Raw genomic sequence first — 23,679 nt, forward strand, 5'->3', positions numbered from 1 at the left:
TTCTAGACATCCTATTTTTTTTCTTTCATTCTGTTTTCTATCATTTCTGCTTGCCATTTCATATTTTCTATCAGTTCATCTTTTTTAATATTTATTTTAAAGAGAGACTTAGGTCTTTCAACCTATGGTTCACTCCCCAAATGGCCACAATTAGAGCTGAGCTGATCCAAAGCCAGGAGCCAGAAGCTTCATCCAGGTCTCCCAGGTGGCTGCAGGGGCCCAAGGACTTGAGCCATCCTCCACTGCTTTCCTAGGCACATTAGCAAGGAGCTGGATCAGAAGTGGAACAACTGGGACTGGAACTGGCACCCATATGGGATGCTGGTGCTGAGGGCTGGGGCTTTAACCTGCACCAAAGTACCAGCCCCAGCTCCAGGTTCATCTTTTGATTACCATGATAGGTGGTTCTGTAAGGACATCACCCCAATTAATGATTTTCTCTGTAAACTGTGTAATTATTTCCCATTTACTGGCTCTTTTTCAACCTTCTCTAATATTTTTATATCTAAATATTTTAATATTATTTCCTGGTCTCTCCGATTACCCCGTCTGCATTTGCTCTCTTCCTCCTGTACACTGTATGTGTGTAAGGCTTAATCTTGCCCCCATGGCAATCCTATGAGATGCTATCAGACGCTGTCCCTACTAAACAGTTTTATATTTGCTTCTGCTCGGGTGATGGAATTGATTTTATTTTCTTGACTCGGGGTTCCTATAGTAAACATTTAGCATAAAATCAGACTTGAAACTTACCTGTGGTATAGGCCTGGAATTTTGCTTTCTCCTGGATGAATTTGCATTTCCAGGCTCATAGATGGTTGTCCTAGTAAAATTTGAATACATTTTTTTTAAATAAATATTTATTATTTGAGAGGCAGAGTTACAGAGAGGAAAGAGAGAGATCTTCCATCTGCTGCTTCATTCCCCAAATGGCCACATGGCTAGGGCTGAGCCATGCTGAATCCAGTAGCCTGGAGCTTCAACCAGGTCTCTCACATGGTGCAGGGGCCCAGGGACGAGGACTCTCTTCCGTTGCCTTCCCAGGTGCCTTAGTAGGGAGCCGCATCAGAGGTGGAGCAGTCAGGACTTCAACTGGGAGGCAGCATGGTAGGCTCAGCTAAACCCACTGCACCACACTCCTGGTCCCTTGATACTTGATACATGGTCTTTTTGTGGCTTTATGGCTGAAACTCTCTTGCTCTTCATTGGGAATTAGGATCTCAGCTTCTATCTTATGCAGAACCTCACTAGTTTGAGTGAATTTATCAAAGACTCAAGTAACTATTTCTTGAAACAGGAGGCAATTTTTACATCCTTGGAGATGGCAGTAGACAGTGCTTTGTGTGAATAGCAAACTTTTCTAATTTTTGCTTTATTTATTCACAGTGAGTTCTCCAGCATTTAATAAATATTCCTGCAATCAATTTATGATAGGAAACAGGATAATCACAGGAGGTAGATTATACAAAGATTAAATATTTAGATTACAAGTGTGATGAAATTCTTATTACTTTCAAATTCTTTGTCTCTAACTGGTAACATTCTCAAATAGTTTCACTGCACTATTTAGTTTAGAAGTGTGGTTTTTATTTTTTTTAATATCTATTTAAAAGAGCTCCAGAAAACCAAAAAGATCTTCCATCTGCTGGTTCACTCTCCAGATGGCTGTAATGGCCAGGGCTAATCCAAAGAAGCCAGGAGTGGGGCTGGTGTTGTGGCTCACTTGGCTAATCCCCCGCCTGCGGCGCTGGCAGCACATATGGGTGTTGGTTCTAGTCCCAGTTGCTCCTCTTCCAGTCTATCTCTCTGCTGTGGCCCGGAAGGGCAGTGGAGGATGGCTCAAGTCCTTGGGGTCCTGCACCCGCATGGGAGGCCAGGAGGGAAGCACCTGGCTCCTGGCTTCGGATCATAGCAGCCATCTGGGGAGTAAACCAACGGAAGGAAGACCTTTCTCTCTCTCTCTCTTTTTTTTTTAATTAGGTAGAGTTACAGACAAAGAAGCCAGGAGTTTAATCTGGATCTCCCACATGGGTGCAGAGGTCCAAACCCTTGGGCCATCTTCCACTGCTTTTCCCAGGACTTTTAGCAGGGAGCTGGACCAGAAGTGGAGCAAGATGGGGCCAGTGCTGAGGTGCAGTGGGTTAAAGTCCTGGCCTGCAGTGCTGGAATCCCTTATGGGTGCCAGTTCAAATCCCTGCTGCTCCACTTCTGAACCAGCTCCCTACTAATGTGCCTAGGAAAGCAGAGGAGGATGGCCCAAGTCCTTGAGCCCTTTTACCCATATAAGAACTTTCTGGCTCCTGGCTTCAGATCAGCTCAACTCCAGCCATTGCGGCCATCTGGGGTTATGAACCAGCAGATGGAAGACCTCCCTCTCTCATTCTTTCAAATAAAATTTTTTTTTTAAAGTGGAGCAGGCAAGCCTTGAACCGGCACCCATAAAGGATGCCAGTTTCGGGACCGGCACCATGCTGCAGTAGTTAATCCTCTGCCTGCAGCGCTGGCCACCCATATGGGTGCCAGTTCTAGTCCTGGCTGCTCCTCTTCCAATCTAGCTCTCTGCTGTGGCCTGAGAAAGCAGTAGAAGATGGCCCAAGTCCTTAGGACCCTGCACCCACATGGGAGATCCGGAAGAACTCCTGGCTCCTGGCTCTGGATTGGCACAGCTCCGGCCGTTGCGGCCATTTCGGGAGTGAACCAGCGGAAGAAAGACCTCTCTGTCAGTCCCTTTCACTGTCTCTAATTCTATCTTTCCAATAAAAAAAAGCCAGTTTCACAGGTGGTGGCTTTATCCATTAAACCAAAATGTTGGCCCCACTATCTAGTTTTTTTAAGATTATTTGAAAGAGTAAGAGAAGGAGAGGTAGAGAGAGGTCTTCCTGCCGCTGGTTCAGTCCCTAATTGGCCGTAACGGCCAGAGCTGGGCTGATACGCAGCCAGGAGCGTCTTCCAGGTCTCCCACGTGGGTGCAGGGGCCCAAGGACTTGGGCCATCTTCTACTGCTTTCCCAAGGATAGTAAGGAGCTGAATCAGAAGTGGAGCAGCTGCTTTACCTGCTATGCCACTGTGCTGGCCCCAACCCACTATTTAGTTTTAAAAGTTCATATAGACCACCCAAAGGAATAAAGCTGTACTAGTTTCATTAGTCCCAATACCAGTAATGTTCACTCTTGTCACCATTATGACACGCTCTTGTTGAAAAAACTAGAATTTTTTGGGAGGAATGTGTGTGGAATACATAAGTACATTTATAGTGAGTGTGAAACAAACTACACCCAGAACCCAGAAAACAGATTTTTCCTACAGGAAACAAACACTACTGATAAGACTGGTAATCTCTAAATTCATAATTATTTTGGCTGTTTCAAATTTTCTATTATAAACATACAAAAAATAGAGAATTACCCAACTTAAAATAGTATCAACATTCTATCATGGTTGCTTTATTTCCCACATCCCATACTTAAAAAAATAGCTATCATATCATCAAATCCATAAAATTGACAGCAGTTCTTTATTTTCCAAGTATCTCCATTGTTCTTAAGAATTACTACTATGACCAGGACCACTAAATTAAGGGAGAGTTAGTTCTTACCTATTTGTATGTTTTCCTATATTTGAAAAGCTGGAATGTGATTTAGTGTTTCACCAACTCAAAAAGTTACTTTAAAAAATTTTTTTGCACTCACAGGTAACTAGTATAACTTTGTCTACTCTTGCCTTTCTAATACAGACACTTTCGGATTAAATCCTTTTCAAATTTAACTGCTTAACTATCTGACTTTAGTTCTATCCAACCTTTCAAATTAGGGAAACCAACTATTCTGATGTCAATTCTTTTGCTCCTTCCTATCTCTATAATGATATATTCACTTCTACATATTTCCAGGAAATATTAATTGCTATACGCTATGTGAAATAACTAGTTTATGGAATTAGCAAATAAATAATCAAGTATCCTGAAAGTTCTACTTGAAGTCATGAGTTTCCTTTTGGTCTCTGACAATCTGTACAAAAATCAAATGAAGAATGCAGCTATTTTAAAACCTCTGTATCTGAATAATTTTAATCTTTTGCTTGAGTTTTAATGATCATTTTCTACAAATAACACACAGTTGCATATATTTTACAGCTTCAACCTTATATTTATTCTCCTGTGGAATGCTAGGTTTAATGTTACAGTATGGTTGTCAAAGCTACTGAAATGTGACAAATGTCCATATGTCTAAGTGCTGCAGAACAGTTTAACTTTAATGATTTAAACAAAACACCTGTTATTGTACAGCTGAGGTCTGATGGTTTTTAAACCAAAGCCTATGTGTATGGCCAGCCACAAACTTTAGGTATGTTTATTACCTGTACATATATACACAAATATATTCCATACATATGTATGCACACAGGCAAGTATTAATTTACGTGTGAAACTTAGAAAATTATATATACATACATACATGCATATCTATATCCATATACCAACCCTTACCATTGAACTCACCTTTCTAACACTAATCCGTTTCATGCCCTATTATTGCTACCCAGTATAACTACATGATTTTAGTGCCAATACTGGGCACCTTTTGGGTACAGGCTAGGGTAGATTTGTGTATACAGATATGTATATTCATGTATGTTTGTGTATATAAAGGAACTGTTTCTCCCTTTTATGCTTCAGTCATGCATTACTACAATAAACAGTCTCTTCACCATAGGTTTTGGAATTCTAAACAGTGTAAAATCTACTTCTGGAAAACTGTATGTTCATAGTTACAAAATATATATATTATATATATGATTGAAACCTATGGAGTACATATGTTCTTTGAATCTGGCTATAACCTAGCCATTAGATAAATTAAAAAAAAAACACCCTCTTAATAGGATGTTATGGTAGCCTTAAATATACCAGTACCAGTATTTAGAATAGTTGATACTATATTTTAAAAGTTGACAAAATGATGTTAAAGTTTCAAAAACACTATGCATCTGCATTAAATATATAAAGATTTCCACCAAAGGCCTGGTTCAATTCATTGCCTAAGACTGACCAATATTGTAGTCATTATTCTTGTATTTTTAAAATTATGGCTCATTAAGGCTTTCTTATAAAAGCCCTGACTTTTATCAATTATAAAAACAAGTTTTATTTAAAAGAAAAATGTACATGAACACTAAAGTACTCACAGATATCATACTGTACAAAGTGACTCTGTAAGGAGGGGAGGTTTGTTCCTGGTGGGACACCTCCTGGTAGCACATGTGAACCTGGCTTGGTTCCTCTGCTCTGCAGCTATTCAGCATGTAAAATTTAATCCACTTCACATTAATATTTAAATTTAATACAGTGCAAATATTTGAGACTAACTTGTTCCCCCCAGTGAAACAAGAGCCAATGGTATGCTGAATATTCTTCAGATCTATTTACATATTGATTAAAAGTTCACCATAAACTTAGAAATTTGCTGAATATCAGCAGAAATATAACTGAACTAGCAGCAATTGCATTTACAGTATTTGATAGTTACTTGAGAGAATGCATGAAATTTTCCAGGCTGTATTCTGAATCATATTGCTCTTGATCCCAAAGATCACTCAGATTTTCAAGAATTGACTTCATACTTGCTCTTCCAGAAGTAGAGGTGTCAGCTTTTTCTGTTTTGCCATCCTTAAAAAACAATTGTAAAAAGATAAAATGAGAGATCACTAACTTCAGAAATTGTTTATTTAAAATACCACACCTATTTCTAACACTGTATTTATTCAACAGTTAAACAATTCAAGTTACTACAAAATTTGTGAGCTCAAAAGGGTTTTCTCATAGTGCTAGTGCTCATTCTCTCTCCAGTCTTGAAGAAAGATGACTGAAAATGTGTATTATTATAAAACTATATGTGGATTTCACATTGTTTACTTCAAAAATATACACACACGTTTGCATACACACACATTAACTAAATCAAAAGGTAGATTAACAGGAGGCAGCGTTAGAAACCCCTATCAAGAGTCTGCAGTGAGAAGCTGTCTTCAGCAGAAAAGGAAAAGCAGCCTGAGGCAAGACACTAGAGATAACCGCCAAAACATCCCCTGGTATGCTGAAGACTTTCATCTGGGCACCAAAAATTCCTACAAAGGGTTATCTAATGAATATAAAAATGAGTATCGTTTGTTGCTGCCTTTAATACTTTCACTTAGCAGTCACAGGAAGCCTGTGAGCTTATTAAACAGAAAACAAATTGTTTTAACTCCTTACCTTATCAAGAGTAAACAAATCAAGAAGTTGATCAGTCCCCATACTCTGCAAACTAGAATTCTCTTGGCTAATAACAGTATTTGCTATGTTCATCTTGAATTTCTGCAAACCCATTATTTTCTCTTCCAGCGTTCCTCTGGTTATCAGTCGATACACGTTAACCACACGTTTCTGAATGAGAAAAACAGTTAAGCAACTATAGCACAAACTGATAAGCTTTGAGGTTCACCAAATCAAGGGGCTTAGTCTATTTTCTACTACCTAATCAAGACTTGATTTCCATCTTGTCTGGTTCCAGGAGCTCAAAATGTTTCCAAAAGCCACAGAATTATTAGGAATGGACAATGACCCAAGTTTTCCTAGCCTAACCATCTCATTTAATGCATGAAGTAGTAGTTCAAAGATTTGTCCAAGGTCATAACAATTATTAAGGTCAGGCTAAGAGTTTGAACCTAGGCTTCCTTTTTTGGGCAGTGCACAAGTTAACACCTGAAAACAGGTGACTTTACCTGCCCAATGCGATGTGCTCGGTCCATGGCTTGTAGATCTCGCATAGGATTCCAGTCGTGCTCCACAAATACCACCGTGTCAGCGCCAGTCAAGTTAAGCCCCAGGCCACCAACATGAGTTGTAAGTAACAGAACATCTATGGATGGATCATTGTTGAACCTAAAAACATAGATATCAAAAAATCAGACAGTTAATTTCTAAGACTTATATAAAATAAGCTATTTAATAAAAATAAGAGTACAAAAGAAAACATGACTTTAAAAATCCATGACAGACATCTCTGAGTTGAAGTGAGTGAGTTGAAAACATCTTCTTTAGTAGAATCATGCCTAACAATCTCTTAGGGATGCTGATTAAAAATACCCACTCTTGAAGTGAGCAGGTTTGAGACAGAACCGAAAAATCTGCATTTAAAAAAGGCAACCCCTGAGATTTTTAAAACAGAACTTGCAAGACCATATTCAAGAAGCTGCACTCATTGATCCTGCTTCCTAGATGGGCCAGCTTCCAACTTCTTTTCAGCAGAGGCGGGATCAGGAAGGAGATTTGATTTAAGCCATTTGCTTCCTATCACCGTAACCCCTCCTCCCCCGCAACAAAAGCGTTTCATAGTGCTTTTCCTAATGTAGTCATGTTTTTTCACTTACTGTGCAAATAAACCATTCAATTGTATTTCTAAAGTTCTATATTTAAAGGGGGATTTATTTGGGTTGAGTTGCATAAGAAACACATTTGCAGAGAGTTAGCCAATGAAAATAAGTCATGAGGCAAGCTGCCATGTAAGTAATAATGTATTGATTACAGACTGATTTATGATGATAGTTTTAGAAGCCACTTACCGGGAAACAATGGAATGCCTCTGACCAGGGGGTATGCTGCCATCTAATCTCAAGTACGTTACAGAGGGCAAGTGTGGCTTGAGAAGATCATGTTCCACAATGTCAAGCATGCTTTTCAGCTGACAGAAGATCAGTATCCTGTGCTGGGCCACAACGGACTCTGTGCCACTCTCGGAAGTGCCACCATTTCCCAAACCACAGTCCAGCAGCAACTTGGGAGGAAACAACAAACATTACACAGGTGTTTAATAAAAGCAGATAACTACTCTTCCTGTTAACAAGTAGTTCTTTCTGTGGCAAGAAAAGGTCATAGCTGAAACCTGGAGAGCAGATTAGCACTGGGGACTGTGATCTGCAGTTTGTGGAACTAGCTTGCTTGCTTGCTTGTTCTTTTTTCTTTTCTTTTCTTTTTTTTTTTTTTTCTGTTCTTTTCTTTGACAGGCAGAGTTAGATAGTGAGAGAAAGAGACAGAGAGAAAGGTCTTCCTTCCATTGGTTCACCCCCCAAATGGCCGCTGCAGCTGGCGCAGTGCACTGATCCAAGGTCAGGAGCCAGGTGCTTCCTCCTGGTCTCCCATGCCAGTGCAGGGCACAAGAACTTGGGCCATCCTCCACTGCCTTCCCGGGCCACAGCACAGAGCTAGACTGGAAGAGGAGCAACTGGGACAGAATCCAGCGCCCTGACAGGGACTAGAACCCAGGATGCCGGCGCTGCAGGCGGAGGATTAGCCAAGTGAGTCATGGCACTGGCCGGAACTAGTTTTCATTTAGGTGCTCAGGCTTAAAGCACTGTGTTCACCATTTCAGGAGGTTATCTAATATCACAAACTGAAAGGTAACTAGCTGTATTAAGTATATCTGAATAGGGGCCAGCGCTGTAGCGTAGCGAGTGAAGCCTCTGCCTGTAGTGCCAACATCCCATATGGGTGATGGTTTGAGTCCCACCTGTTCCTCTTCTGATCCAGCTCTCTGCTATGGCCTGGGGAAGCATTAGAAGATGGCCCAACTATTTGGGCTCCTGCACCCACATGGGAGACCCAGAAGAAGCTCCTGGCTCCTGGTTCTGGATCGACTCAGTCCCTGCCGTTGCGGCCAACTGGGGAGTGATCCAGCAGGTGGAAGACCTCTCTCTCTGCCTCTCCTCCCTCTGTATAACTCTGACTTTCAAATAAATAAATAAATAAAAATAAATAAAAAAATCTTTTAAAAAATCTGACTAAAAAACACACCTAAGGCTTTTTCTTTCAGTCCGCACTCACTGATATACCTAATATAATCTTTGCCAACAGCTGCACTAGTGGATATGCAGAGTCTGTTTGGGAATGAGTATTCCTGTCTGGCAGGCAAACTGATAATCCTGGTTTCCCAATTTCTTTTAACCTGAGTCTGCCCTGAGAGACTAATCCCCAGGTATCCTGATAGACTCTAGTTTGGGGTCTTGAAAAGTTGATAAGATTCTAGAAAACAGTTACCAAGCCACCTACTATGGGCATCTGAGAGGCCAGTTGCCTTCCTAAACAGCATTTCGACTTTATCTTGTCCTAACTTCAGCAGTGGCTAAATAACCCCCACATTTTATTTAAGGATTCCTCATATAAAATGGTTTCTAGAGCCTTTTCTCCCCTTGTTTTATTTATTTTAAAGGCAGGGAGATTGACAAGAGAGAGAGCTCTCCCAGTCATTGGTTCAGTCCCCAAATGCTCACAACAGGCTCAAAGTAGCTGGGTAATTACCACCATCATGGGAGACTTGGGTTCAGTTCTGGGCTACTGGCTTTGGTCTGCCTAGCCTAGCCTAGCCTAGCCTAGCCCAGCTAGATGTGGGCATCTGGGAAGATCTCTGTATCTTTTGTTTCCTGTTTAAAAAATAAATAAATAAAGCAGTTTAGGTAAAAACTATAGAAAGAAAAAAATGCCAATTATTACTCAAATGTAAATGAAATGTATTTTTTAATTTGAAAACAGGTCTAATTAGCTGGTTCCTTGAGTAAGTGTATCTTTTAGGTTTATCTAATGTGCCAACCATGAAAAAAATAAACACGGTGTAGACAAGCCTATAGTAAAGTTTGGTCAAACAAGTTTGTGAAAAAATGCATATTATGGGGCCAGTGCTGTGGCCTAGCAGGTAAAGCTGCTGCCTGCAGTGCTGGCATCCCATATGGGTACCAGGATGCCAGTTAGAATCTCGGCTGCTCCACTCGGATCCAACTCTCTGCTATGGCTCAGGAAAGCAGTAGAAGATGGCCCAAGTCCTGGCGTCCCTGCACCTTCATGGGAGATCCAGAAAAAGCTCCTGGCTTCAAATCAGTCCAACTCTGGCCATTGCAGCCTTTTGGGGATTGAACCAGCAGACGGAATTCTGACTTTTCTCTCTGTAACTCTGCCTTTCAAATAAATAGTTCTTAAAACAAAATGCATTTATGAAAAAAACTATACACCAACTGCAAAAGTTCTAGCATGAAAATAAAATTTTTATTTAATCACCAGAGACAGACAATGTATGAGTGTACTCCTATTCACTGGTTCACTCTTTAAAAGCCTGCACTCAGCGCTGGCTGAACCAAAGCTAGGAGACACAAACTCAATTCAACTCTCCCACATTCATGGCAGGCACCCAATTACTCAAACCATCACTGGGTCTGTGTTAGTATGCGGTAGAGTAGGGAGCTGTAGGTAGGCAATGAAACCAGGCACTCTGAATAGGGAAGGTTGATGTCCTAACAGGAAGGGTTGCCCACCTCTATACTCATCTTTTAATTCCAGTTTCCACAAACTTCTTGAAATCGCAGCATATAAAATGCAAATGACCACTGCAGTTGCCAGAGCTGGACCAGGCCAAACAGTACAGGGGCCCAAGGACTTGGGTCTTCTTCCATTGCTTTCCCAGGCACATTAGCAGGGAGCTGGATCAGAAATGGAGCAGCCGGGACTCAAACTATATGGGGATACTGGCACTGCAGGTGACAGCTTTACCTGCTATGACACAGTGTCGGGCTCGTCTTACCACAATTTTTAAAAAAGCTTTATCAGAAGTTTTAACAAGCTGGGGCCAGCTTTATGGTACAGTAGGTTAGGCTTTTGCCTGTCATGCCAGCAACCCAAATGAACAAAAGTTCAAGTTCTAGCTGCTTCACTTAAAAAAATATATATATTAATTTATTTCAAAGGCAGAGCTACAGAGACACAGAGAGGTCTTCCAACACTGGTTCACTCCCCAAATGGATGCAACGGCAGAGTTGGGCTGATCCAAAGCCAGGAGCTTCTAAGAGTGTCTTCTGGGTCTCCCATGTGGGTGCAAGGGCCCAAGTCCTTGAGCCATCCTCTGCTGCTTTCCCAGGCACATTAGCAGGGAGCTGTATTAGAAGTAAGGCAGCTATGTCCTGAACTGTACCCATATGGGATGCTGGCACTGCAGGCAGCAACTTTACCCACTATGCCACAGCACCAGTCCCCAAAGCTGCTCCACTTTTGATCCAGCTCCCTACTAATGCAACCGGGAAAGCAGAGGAAGATGGCCCAAGTGCTTGGGCCCTTGCACCCATGTGGGATACCCAGAGGAAGGTCCTGGCTGTTGCAGCTATTTGTTGAGTGAATTGGCCAACAAATCTCTCAATCTCTCCCTCTCTCTATTTTCAAATAAATACATACTTAAAAATTTTTTTAACAAATCAAAAATAAAATATATGGTAAACACTGGCTTTTAGGGATATGCCAAATTACCTACTCTTACACATTAGGTACACACACTTAATGCTTAAAAAACATACGTACTTGTTTCAAAGCTGAGAGTTTAGGTGCATGTTGAATATCATGAAGAGAAGAATTCTGAACTGCCAGCTTTTCAGTAGTGCTCTTGAACTCTGGATGCTGAGATGTTAAGACTAATGCTGGATGGTTGCACAATTTACGCAGGTACTGCAATGCCTTTAAAAGGGAAAAAAAGTACATACAAGTTAATTTCATCTACTACAAATGTTTGTGTATCTATCTTTTCCTAGCTATTACATGTACCTAGAATGCCTTTCTCCCTCAGCCAATTCCTAATCATTCTTCAAAACCCAATTCAAATGTCTCAGCTACGATGCCTGGGTAACTTATACATGAATATACCTCAAAAAGTTCATGGAAAACTGAACTAAGTATTTATTTATTTATATAGATGTATTTATTTTTATTTACTTAAAAGGCAGAGTTGAGGTTGCAGCCTGTGGCACCGGCATCCCATATGGCACTGGCTTGTGTCCTGGCTGCTCCACTTACAGTCCAGCTCCTTCCTAATATGCCTGGAAAGGCAGTGGAAGATGGCCCAGGTGCTTGGGCCCCTGCCACCCATGTGGGAGAACTGCAAGAAGCTCCTGGCTCCTGCTTTTAGCTGGCCAAGCCATGGTGGTTGTGGCCACTGGGGAGTGAACCAGCAGACATAAAATCTTTATCTTTCCCTCTGCCTTTCAAGTAAATAAATCTTAAAAAAAAATTATAAAAAAATAAAGGTAGGGTGACACAAAGGTCTCCCATCTACTGATTCACTCTCCACATGGCTACAACAGAAAGTTGTCACTCCACCTTTCTTCATTTTTTTAAATAATTTTTAAGATTTATTTACTTGAAAGCCATGAACTGCACCTGGGTCTCCCATGAGGGTGGCAGGAACCCAAGTACCTGATCCATCATTTGCTGCTTCCCAAGGACATAAGCAGGGAGCTGGATCAGAGGCAGAGGATCTGGGACTCCAACATATGGGATATGGGACATGGACATCCTAAGCTGTGGCTTAACTCAGTGCATGACAATGCTCTGCCCCCCAGGTAGTTTATTTTGATGCCCACCCCCCCCAAAAAAAAAACACCTTGAAATCTTTGTGGAAACTTTTCATAGTACATATTTTTCATTAACTTTCTAAAGGCTCCTCATACACATGGATTTCAAAATTTTTGCACAAAGATAAACTATCTTTTAATTCCATTTTCCATAAACTTTTTCAGACACCCTGTGTATTTATATTCTGTGTAAACTGCACTGTTTGTCTCTCCCACTTAACAATGAGCTTCTCATAACAAAAAGTATATCATATTCACCAGCTCCTTTAAAACTCTTCCCACAAAGTGCCTCATAATACACATAGAGATGCTTCTAGAAACAGGCATCATCTCCTTAAAGAAGAATTTCTTGAACTTCAATGGGTGTGAATGTTTACTACAAACCTGTCCCATCTAAATCAGTACATCTGGTACAGGAAGAGCGGTCTAGGGGATTGTTTCATGTGGTTGTGTTTGAGAAACAGTACCCTTTGTGTTCTCTCACAACTAGCTTTTCCCTTTCCTATCTTTAAAAATGCTACAGCATTCAATTTGTTGGTGGGAAGATTTCTATGGTTAAATACTTCAGGAGGGGGAAAAAAAAGGTGAACTGACACTTGCCATCTCTTTTTTTTTCTTCTTCTTCTTTTTTTTTTTGACAGGCAAAGTGGACAGTGAGAGGAGAGAGAGAGACAGAGAGAAAGGTCTTCCTTTGCCATTGTTGGTTCACCCTCCAATGGCCGCCATGGCCGGTGCGCTGCGGCCGGTGCACCGCACTGATTCGATGGTGGGAGCCAGGTGCTTCTCCTGGTCTCCCATGGGGTGCAGGGCCCAAGCACCTGGGCCATCCTCCACTGCACTCCCTGGCCACAGAAGAGAGCTGGCCTGGAAGAGGGGCAACTGGGACAGAATCCAGCGCCCCGACTGGGACTAGAACCCGGTGTGCTGGTGCCGCAAGGCGGAGGATTAGCCTAGTGAGCCGCGGCACTGGCCAGCCATCTCTTTTTCATTTGCTATTTGCTTGACCATATGAGGCATGACCTATTTTAGGACTTCTGTACTTTTTCTATCTTCTTCCTTGACTCACTTCCCCCTTCACGTCTGTATGCCTAAATCTTCTTCAGTCAAATGTCAGCTTCTCAGTGATGTGGTCCCTGACCCCTCCACCTAAAAACCACAGTCTCGGGGCTGGAACTGTGGCATAGTAGGCGAAGCTTCTGCCTGTGATGTCAGCATCCCACATGGGCTCTGGTTCAAGTCCCAGTTGCTCTACTTCCAATCCAGATCCCTGCTAATAGCCTGGGAAAGCAGCTAATGATGGCCCAAGTGCTTGGGCCCCTGCACACACATGGGAGACCTGGAAGAAGCTCTTGGCTCCTGGCTTCAAATCAGCCCAGCTCCAGGTGTTGTAGCCATTTGGGGAGCTAACCAGCAGATGGAAGAGCTCACTCTGTCTCTTCTTCTGTCTGTAACTTTGTCTCTCAAATATAAATCTTTAAAAATAAATAAAAACCACAGCCTACTGTAGATTAATATATAATTGTTAATATTAAATAGGTACTTTAACCTATTTAATGTATATTATATCGTATTATTTAACCTACAGTATTAAAAAAATTAAAACAGTACCATCTTCTATATACAAATGGCCCCAGTGAAGAATGTTCAACATGTAATAAGTAGATTATAGTGCATACCTGGAATACATGGCCTGTAGCTTTAAGCTTTGGTTTTTCAGTTTCTTCAGAAAGTGTAACTGAGGAAACCGTTTCATCAACATCACACTTGGCACGAGACTTTGCGAAATCTTCATAGAGCTGAACCTGTAAAATCATCCCCATGAATGTAGTCAGTGTGTTTTCACTTGTTCAAAATAAATCACTAGGAAAGGCTAGTAGGAGTAGTAATTCAAAACAGCCCTTATTAATGAAAAGAAATGATATGACATGTATAAATCACTACTAATGTCTTATCCATCCCACTTTGGTAAGTTCCTCTAACATTTCACTTAGAAAACAAGTATTAAAAATGTTTAGCTGCTAAAATATTAAAATACTAGCCAAATAGTCCTTTGTTCCTTCGTTGTTAACAAATACATATTACCAATAAAAAGGACCTAAATCCTTACATGTAAATGAGAACAATTTTCCTTATTTGGAGTGACATAGTCAAGAGAGAAATTTTTAGAAGATTCTTACTGCTAGACTAAAAACTGAAATTGATCACATTTGAAACATTACTTTGGGGTCTGGGTTTCTGCCCTGTATATGCTGAAATAATGTAAGTGCAGAGAAAATTTATAGAACTAAAGAACAGTCAGAGAATAAAAATGAATGTTAAAACCATCTAGGGCTCCCTTCTTTCAGAATATTTATATGTGTTACTCCAGGTTATCACCATATATGTTTCTCATATGGCATCTTTTCTTTATTATAACTACTTTAAAAACTATTATATTCTCCCTTTAATGTGCTTTTCAAGAAATATTAACCCAATTTTAGCAAATGAACAGGAAACCAGAGATGAGATGGATATTAGAGAAGAATCACAGAGCTCTCAGCCTCCAGACTAGTGAAATGCCCACTAAATATAAGTTGAATAGATCAATACTGGCTCTCATGTTAACTAGACATTGAAGGATGGGATATGCAAATTTCTGGGTATGTCTGTATATCTTTTACTCATATGACTATATTGAATCAATTCCTACTGTTCAAATAGATTGATGCACACTAGCCTATCACATAAACATTCAGAGGGAATGGTACTGTGGCATGGCAGGTAAAACTGCTGTCTGCAGTGCCAGCATCCCATATGGTCACCGGTTCAAGTCCTGGCTGCTCCACTTCCAATCCAGCTCTCTGCTATGGCATGGGAAAGCAGTGGAAGATGGCCCAAGTGTTTTTGGCTCCCTGCACTTGAGCAGGAAACCTGGCTGGGCTCCTGGCTTTGGATCAGCGCAGCTCCAACTATTGTGGCCACTTGGGAAATGAACCAGTGGATGGAAAACCTCTCTGTCTCTCTGTAATTCTGCCTTCCAAATAAATATATCTTTAAAAAAAAAAAGCCAAAAAATTCTTAGAGGCCATATCTTACTAAGCACTAGTTTCCACTTACATTCTTAAAAAGTACAAGCGAAGACAACAATAAATTTCTTTAATAGCAGTCTCTATGTACAAAAGAAGAACTGTACAGAAGGCAACATTTATTTTGAATGGGTAGAGGCAACACAGTACTTCAAAAGGGATGAAGTCCCACAGACCATGGTTTGAAACTCTGCCCTCATCTATTTTTTAGCTCTATGACTATGGGCAGCATACTTAAATTTTCCGAGTTCTGTTTTCTTATTTGCAAAAGTGAAGATGAACAATACCTATAATGCTGTTGTGAGGATAATATCCACTGGTAAACATCTGGCCTTAATAAACACAGGCTTACAGTAGTCCCCCCTTTTATCCTCAGTTTCACTTCCCATGACTTCATTTATACATGATCAAAAAATATTAAGTGAAGAATTCCAGAAATAAACTATTAAATTTTAAATTGTGTACAATTCTGAGTGGAGTGATGGACTTTCCTGCTGTCCTGCTCCATCCCTCCTGGGATATGTATACTACCTGTTCATTAGTCACTTGGCAGCTATGTTGGTTATCAGGTTGGCTACTGTTGCATCATGGTGCTTGTGTTCAGGTCATTCTTACTTTATTTTACAATGACCTAAACACACAAAGGTAGTGATGCTGGCAATTTGGAAATGCCAAAAATAAAAACAAAAACAAAACCCCACATATCATAAGTGCTTCCTTTAAGTGAACAGGTGAAAGTTCTCAAAAAGGAAGAAAAAAATCATATTTAGGTTGCTAACAATTATGTTAAGAACAAAACACAGAATACACAGGGTTCTGTACTATCCACAACCTCAATCTCACTCACTAGGAGTCTTGAATGGATTCCCCATGGAGAAACAGGGGTATATTTCTCATCAATTTAACCTTGCAACCTTTTTAATTTTTTTTTTTTTGAAAGAGTTTCAAGGTTTCAAGGACAGAAAGAGAGACAGAGAGAAATCTTCCATCTGCTGCTTCACTCCCCAAATGGCCACAACAGCTGGAGCTGGGCTGATCTGAAGCCAGGAGCTTCTTTCTGGGTCTCCCACACGGGAGCAGAGACCCAAGCACTTGGGCCATCTTCCACTGCTTTCCTAGGATCAAAAGTGGAGCAGCCAGAACTCAAAGTGGTTCCCATACGGGATGCCAGAGCTGCAGCTGGTGGACCCACCTTGCAAATTTTTAAATTAACTAGATGCATAAGAAAGCAAATATGATACTGAATTTTGTCTTTATGTCATATTCAAAATGCACACATCTAAACTCATAGTGATAGAGCCAAACAAATTTATTTAGGCCTCATCTACATCTGTTTGAAATAGAATACTCCATAAAGTATATGGAAGTAGAAACTACATTACTACACAAAACTTACACAAAAACACTGTGCTAGTAAACATACTACAAACAACCATAATCACCAGAATTCTAACCTGGAGAGGACTAAGAGTGCAATAATAGTCTTGAATAATTTTAGGTGGAAGATCTTGTAAAACATCTTCTTTCATTCTTCTTAAAAGAAATGGTAGTACTTGGCGGTGCAGTGCATCCATTGCAAGAACACCTGTTTATAGTTAGAAAGCATTATGGATTCAGAAAAGCTAGAAATAAATTATATCCAACTTGCATAGGGTTTATAATTATAACTCTTTCATACCTGCTTCTTGTTCTCGACTGGAGCTCCGAGCATCCCTACTTGCTAATATAGGTTTACCATATCGAGCAGCAAACTGGCGTTCAGTACCCAAAAATCCTGGCATGAGGAAATCAAATAATGACCACAGCTCCAAAACATTGTTCTGAATATAAAAAAGGAACACCAATTATCTTTTTTTGTAGAGATTATTTCCTTAACACTTAATAAACATGAAATTATGAAAGCCCATTATGATGACAGAGGTGAGAGATTATCACATTTTTAGGTATATGGCATAAGTCTCTTATTGTGTAAAATTCAGATCAGTATCCTTGGAGAAAACATTGTATCCTCTAGTTATTGGGAAAATCCTCTAGTCTTCACCAGAACAGGCCTCGGTCCAAAGTGTTTATTTTCTACTGCTGGTATCTATGAAGTAGTAAATAGAAGTGCAGAAAGATGCGTAAGTTTCTGACTCTTTTAATATATCGTTGATACTCAAATTAACAGCAAGATTTAAGGAATTTTGCTGGCCTCATCATTTCATCAAAAGAAAACCTGCAGGAGTTTAGTTAGTAAGACAGATCTACCTAGCACTTATGGGTCACAAAACAAAAATGAGTTATTTCTTATTCTGTTGAAGATTCATGAAGAAAAAAAGGAATTCAGCACTTTCTCCTTTTGGATGCTTTCTCAGTATATGTGTATCCTTAGGTATTCTTTCACCCCCTCTCTTCTAGAAGCCCTCCTCACCCTCTTCAGGCTTTGAGTCACCGTACTGGGATGCCCTTCTGTATGGACACTCTCCTAATCCAACTCTGCCTCTATCCCTGACTCTCGGCTACCATGACTCTGCACTGCAGAAACCTACCTTTACAGCTTCAGACCTAAATCATTCAGGTAGAAAAGGAAAAAAAAAGAAAAAGGGCCTTTATTGCAAACAAAGCCCCCAAAACATCCCATCCAAATAAAAGCTAGTCTTCTATTTAAAATTACTGTTTCCACTATATAATGTTTTACAAAAGACTGACTTATTTGAAAGGCAGAGTGACATGTTGGGGGTGGGGGAGAGGAAGGGGTTCTGTTTCCCAGGCACACTAGCAGGAAGCTGGATCAAAAACAGAGTAGTGGGGAATTAAACCAGGCATTACAATAAAGAATACATGTGTCCCAAGCTGTGGCTTAACTTGCTGTATGCTACAAAGCATGCACCACCATATAAATAACTTTAAAGCAAAACAAATCTCAGTACTTCAAGCCTAAAAAGTCTGTTTTTTTCCTCTTTAAATGTACTTAAAAAACAAAACTTCAAACTCTTAATGCTTAAAACAATAAAACCACCACCAAAAATAAATTCAAAAGATAATAAACACACAAAGAACCATTAATTTTTAGAATATGGAAGAATCTTTGCATGGTGTTTACCCTCCCACTAACTGGAGAACCATCAAGGGTATCTTCCCATCAGAGTAGACAATCCATGCTAGGTGTGAAAATTTCCAACTCATTCTCTGGAGGACAAGACTCAACAGTATGTGAAAACTTCTGCATACCCACCCATCTTTTTTTTTTTTTTTCCTTAAGATAAACTTCTGCAATCACTTTCCTTCAATTGGCTCTTGACAGCTATGCACACTTGTACCATACGATGATTCACCACTGAATCAGTTCAAGCTTTTCAATGCTAAATCAGATTGTGGCATAATACTATAGAAAGGAGAAAGGTCAGTGTCGAGTACTATCTGATGTATCTTTCATATTTTGGGCATAAGATTTCAACCTACAGAGCATAAAATTACATTTTAAAAATGACCTTTAAACCTGGTTTATTCAGATACTGCTATATACCAAATGAACCACTATAAAAGCAATATAATTACTGAAAAATTATCCCTATAAACAAATAAAAACCAAACAAAAACAAAAAAACCTTCACTAATTAACTGCCATATGGCAAGCCTACCTGTTACCTGGCAAATATCTTTGTAAAAACAGGAAAAATAATAACTAATTACCTGAATTGGTGTTCCAGAAAGAATAATCCTATAATTAGCAGTCAGTTGTTTAACTGCTTTTGATAATTTTGTTTTTCCATTTTTGATGACATGACCTTCATCAAGAATGCAGTAGTTAAATTTAATATTTCTAGGGAAGAATAAAGAGAAAAATTAGCATTTTTTACCTTATGTCAGGAACTATACAAAGACTCTTTGAAGCAGGAAAACAAAGGGTCTTCCAATTTGATACAAAATTTTTCTAAAGTAAAAAATTTCAGTTCTTACCTAAAGAAATCTATGTCATTCCTTACAACATCATATGAAGCCACTATCAGATTGTGCCTTTTTACTTGATGCTGTAACCTATATTTTTAAAAATTAAATTAAATTAGGAAACAGGGACTCTGAAAAATTTTTAACACAATTTCCAAGGCAGAACCATAGCTAACATCATGTCAGGTTCTTCAAGATGCCCACTAAAGACCACACTCCCTTCTGCTTCGTATATACACATGAGCCTGTCATGTGAAAGCTTGCTCTTCCTATGACTTGGCCATGTTGCCCCTTTTCAGTCTGATTAGAAAAGAGTTCAGCACTTGATTCAAAATGTGGTAGACACTTAAACGTTATGTGCTGGCATCTCTTCCATAGGGGCACCAATCTCAGTGGCTATCAATCTCAGGTCCCCATAATCTTCAGTAACAATGAAACATTTGAATCAGATAGGGCCAGTAACAGTATTTTATCCCATAAGCACAGAGACTGGTTTGAAGGTATGTCCTAAACAAAGGCAGCTAGTCATTTCTTGTATTGATAGAATCATGATGAGAGAACTGGGGGAATGTAGGATTGTGTATGGTCATCTTTTTTTTTTTTTTTTTTTTTTTTTATTCTTTGACAGGCAGAATGGACAGTGAGAGAGAGAGAGACAGAGAGAAAGGTCTTCCTTTGCCGTTGGTTCACCCTCCAATGGCCGCCGCGGCCGGCGCGCTGCGCTGATCCGATGGCAGGAGCCAGGAGCCAGGTGCTTTTCCTGGTCTCCCATGGGGTGCAGGGCCCAAGCACCTGGGCCATCCTCCACTGCACTCCCTGGCCACAGCAGAGAGCTGGCCTGGAAGAGGGGCAACCGGGACAGAATCCGGCGCCCCGACCGGGACTAGAACCCGGTGTGCCGGCGCCGCTAGGCGGAGGATTAGCCTAGTGAGCTGCGGCGCCGGCCGCGTATGGTCATCTTATCCACAAACCATAGACTGAAATCCAGGAGAGACCAGTAAGTTACAATGTATGGGGAGGAAGATCAAATAAAGAGTAATCCAAAAGCAGATGAGAGTAATCTAGATGTGCTGAATCAAGAGTCCAGCCCTAAAATTCTCAAGTTAGTAAATTAACTTCCTGTTTGCTTAAACTACATTGAACTGAATTTCTACAAAGAGACACTACAGTAAATTGCTTAAGAGTGCAAATTTTTATTAGCTGCCTGTATCCAGAACTCTACCCTGCTTACTTAATTTAGTTAACAACAGCTGGGGCTGGGTCAGTGGAAGCCAGGAGCAAGAACCCCAGCCAGGTCTTCCACACAGGTGGCAGGAACTCAGACTTGAACCATCATCCATTGCCTCCCAGAATATGATTAGGGACTAGACTGGAAATGAAAAGACTTGATCCCAGGCATTCCTGTATAGGATGTGGGCGTTCCAAGTGGTATCTTAATCAACTGCACCATAAGGCCCACACCACACAATAAACAATTCTACATAAATGTAAAACTGTTTAGATATCCCCTAGTTAGCAAGTGCTCAATAATAATTAACAATTTAAAATATTGTTTAATAATACCAGTGATTCTTTCCACCCCCTTTTTTTCTGCGATGTGACTTTGTTGTCTTTCCATTAAGTAGATTTTCTCTATCCTTTTGCTATAGTTTTAGAACACAATTTTGTTCCAAGGCTCAGGCAGGACTTTTTTTTTTTTTTTTAATTTGATAGGTGGAGTTAGAGAGACAGACAGACAGACAAAGGTCTTCCTTCCGTCGGTTCACCACCCAAATGGTTGCCACAGCCGGCGCTGTGCTGATCTGAAGCCAGGAGCCAGGTGCTTCTTCCTGGTCTCCCATGCGGGTGCAGGGGCCCAAGCACTTGGGCCATCCTCCACTGCCCTTCTGGGCCACAGCACAGAGCTGGACTGGAAGAGGAGCAACCGGGACTAGAACCTGGTGCCCATATGGGATGCTGGTGCCGCAGGCAGAGGATTAACCAAGGGAGCCACGGCGCCGGGCCCATAGTGATTCTTTGTGGGGAGCAACTGACACTAGACTAAGTTACTGGAATTAAGACTTATTCTATGCATCTGCTCTCCCACAATATGGCGCTGAGCGAGCAAACAACCTCTACGCAGCTGCCTCATCAGTTTGATAAGCTGCAGGAGCTGATCCTGCTCCTGATTGGAGGAGAGCAGCGTACTCGGCGTGTGGGTAGCAGAGTTGGGATTGGTGGAAAAGGACTATAAAGGAGGAGAGAGACAACATGCACCAGGAACACCTGAGCAGCCCCCGAGAGAGCCGGCCAGCGGTGTGCCGCTCCCCCGCGGAAGTGGGGAAAGTGGCAGGGGGAGTCGCCCTTCCACGGAGGTGGAAGGGCGGCAGCCAACCCGGGAAGAACCAGCAGCAAACCCGGGAAGGGCCGAGCAGACAAAAGAACAGCGCAGGGTCCTGTGTCGTTCCTCCACGAAGAGGGGGAGCGACAATTCTTAATATAGAAGAGTAGCAAATATACAGACTAATCTGCAACCTATCACTATGACAGCAAGTGATAGGTAAGATGTTGCATTCCCTATCAGAGTGCATGGGCTTGTCAAGTCCTGGCTCCTCTCCCAATTCTAGCTCCCTGCTAATGTGCAACCTCATGAGGCAGCAAGTCAAGGAATCCTTCAAGTGCCTAGATCTCTTCCACTCTCACGGGGAGACCCAGATTGAGTTCCCGGGTTTGGCCTGCCCCCAACCCCAGCTATTGTGGGCAGTTGAGGGGAGAACTGGCAGATGAGAGGTCTCTGTCAAACTCTGGTATAAACATTCACATAAACAAATAACTTCTTAAAATCCAGGTTCTACTTTTTAAAAAGAAAAAAGCAACCAGTAAATCAAAGATGAACTGAAATAAATGAGACCCTACCCTTCAAAATTTATAGTTAGGAAATAAGAGATTTGGTGTTTAACAGGAATGGAACAAAGATAAAAGAACTCTAAGGGCCGGCGCCGCGGCTCACTAGGTTAATCCTCTGCCTGCAGTGCCGGCATCCCATATGGGCGCTGGGTTCTAGCCCTGGCTGCCCCTCTTCCAGTCCAGCTCTCCGCTGTGGCCCTGAAGGACAGTGGAGGATGGCCCAAGTGCTTGGGCCCCTGCACCCGCATGGGAGACCAGGAAGAAGCACCTGGCTCCTGGTTTCGAGTCAGCATAGCGCCGGCCGTGGCAACCATTTGGGGGCTGAACCAACAGAAGGAAGACCTTTCTCCCTCTCTCACTGTCTAACTCTATCAAATAAAAATAAAAAATAAAAAATAAAAGAACTCTAGTACTGCCAGTGTGACCCAAGAGCATCTTGGAAGAGAGGGAATAAAGAAGGAGCAAGGCAAAAGGAAACTCTTAGGGAAGCAGGTGGAAAATGGAAAATATAACTGCAGCACCAAAGAGACATTGTAATCACAAGATTTCAAACAGGGGATCATAATTGAGTTTGGTTCTTGACAGTTTCCCACTTCAACACTTAGAAAGCTCAACCAAATGTACAATGCTAACACACCTGAATTTTGATGAGCCTCAATAACATGTCTCTTCTCAAAGTACACTTACCTTCCTGAGTCAATTTTCTATGTTTTGTAAGCAAAAGAACTAACTAGAAGTACTTCTTAATAAATTTTATTCTTCCATACTACTTAAAACAAAGATTAGACATTTTTTGTTGTATGGTGCTTACCTTATTCTTTCCGTGGGAGGCCCTGTATAATGCAATGGATTCAGATATTCTCTGGAGCAAAATTTACCTACTTCATCCACCCAATGACCTGTTAATGTTGGTGGACAAACCACCAAGGAAGGAAGTGGCATACATTCTGCCAATTTTGATCTTGCATATTCCTGGGCCCTTTACAACGGAAAACACAGTAAATTAACCAGTTTGCTTACCTTCATTAGACTTTAGAAATCTAATTCTAAAAATAACATTTTAACTTACCTGTGACAATGATCTCCAGCTAGAATGCAGATGGACTGTAAAGTTTTTCCTAAACCCATGTCATCACACAGAATTCCATGAAGCTTATACTTATTAAGAAATGCTAACCAGTTCACACCATCCTGCAAGGTTAAAGGGTAGAAAGGAGAATTATAAATGTGAACAGATCACAGAAAATAAATTTTTTAAAAATAAAAAACATTCACATAGGAGCCAGGATGGAAGCACAGAGGGCTATGCAATACTGACATCCCATATCAGAATGCCAGTTTGAGTCCTGGCTGCTCCACTTACAACCCAGCTTTCTGCTAATGTGCT

At 41.0% G+C, this 23,679-nt stretch overlaps 2 protein-coding genes across 6 annotated transcripts in view; one reads left to right on the forward strand and one right to left on the reverse strand.

Annotated features, from left to right (window-relative positions):
- The window catches only part of CPEB3 (cytoplasmic polyadenylation element binding protein 3), a 276,927-nt gene that overhangs the window by 234,727 nt on the left and 18,521 nt on the right, over positions 1-23,679 (forward strand). The window lies entirely within an intron of this gene.
- BTAF1 (B-TFIID TATA-box binding protein associated factor 1) overlaps positions 3,411-23,679 on the reverse strand; it is a 95,327-nt gene continuing 75,058 nt past the window's right edge. For all 3 annotated transcript variants that reach the window (XM_008270199.5, XM_089314757.1, XM_089314758.1), the window contains 12 exons: positions 23,362-23,483; positions 23,104-23,271; positions 19,419-19,496; positions 19,152-19,281; positions 17,158-17,299; positions 16,934-17,064; positions 14,091-14,216; positions 11,369-11,521; positions 7,600-7,811; positions 6,760-6,919; positions 6,251-6,421; positions 3,411-5,665 (listed from right to left, as the gene is read on the reverse strand). In XM_008270199.5, the coding sequence (XP_008268421.3) occupies positions 5,522-5,665; positions 6,251-6,421; positions 6,760-6,919; positions 7,600-7,811; positions 11,369-11,521; positions 14,091-14,216; positions 16,934-17,064; positions 17,158-17,299; positions 19,152-19,281; positions 19,419-19,496; positions 23,104-23,271; positions 23,362-23,483 (1,737 nt within the window). In that variant the 3' untranslated portion in view covers positions 3,411-5,521. The remainder of the gene's footprint in view (positions 5,666-6,250; positions 6,422-6,759; positions 6,920-7,599; positions 7,812-11,368; positions 11,522-14,090; positions 14,217-16,933; positions 17,065-17,157; positions 17,300-19,151; positions 19,282-19,418; positions 19,497-23,103; positions 23,272-23,361; positions 23,484-23,679) is intronic.

The sequence above is a fragment of the Oryctolagus cuniculus genome, chromosome 15, assembly GCF_051225735.1.
Source record: "Oryctolagus cuniculus isolate XC-2025 breed Fujian yellow rabbit chromosome 15, ASM5122573v1, whole genome shotgun sequence".
NCBI lineage: Eukaryota > Metazoa > Chordata > Mammalia > Lagomorpha > Leporidae > Oryctolagus > Oryctolagus cuniculus.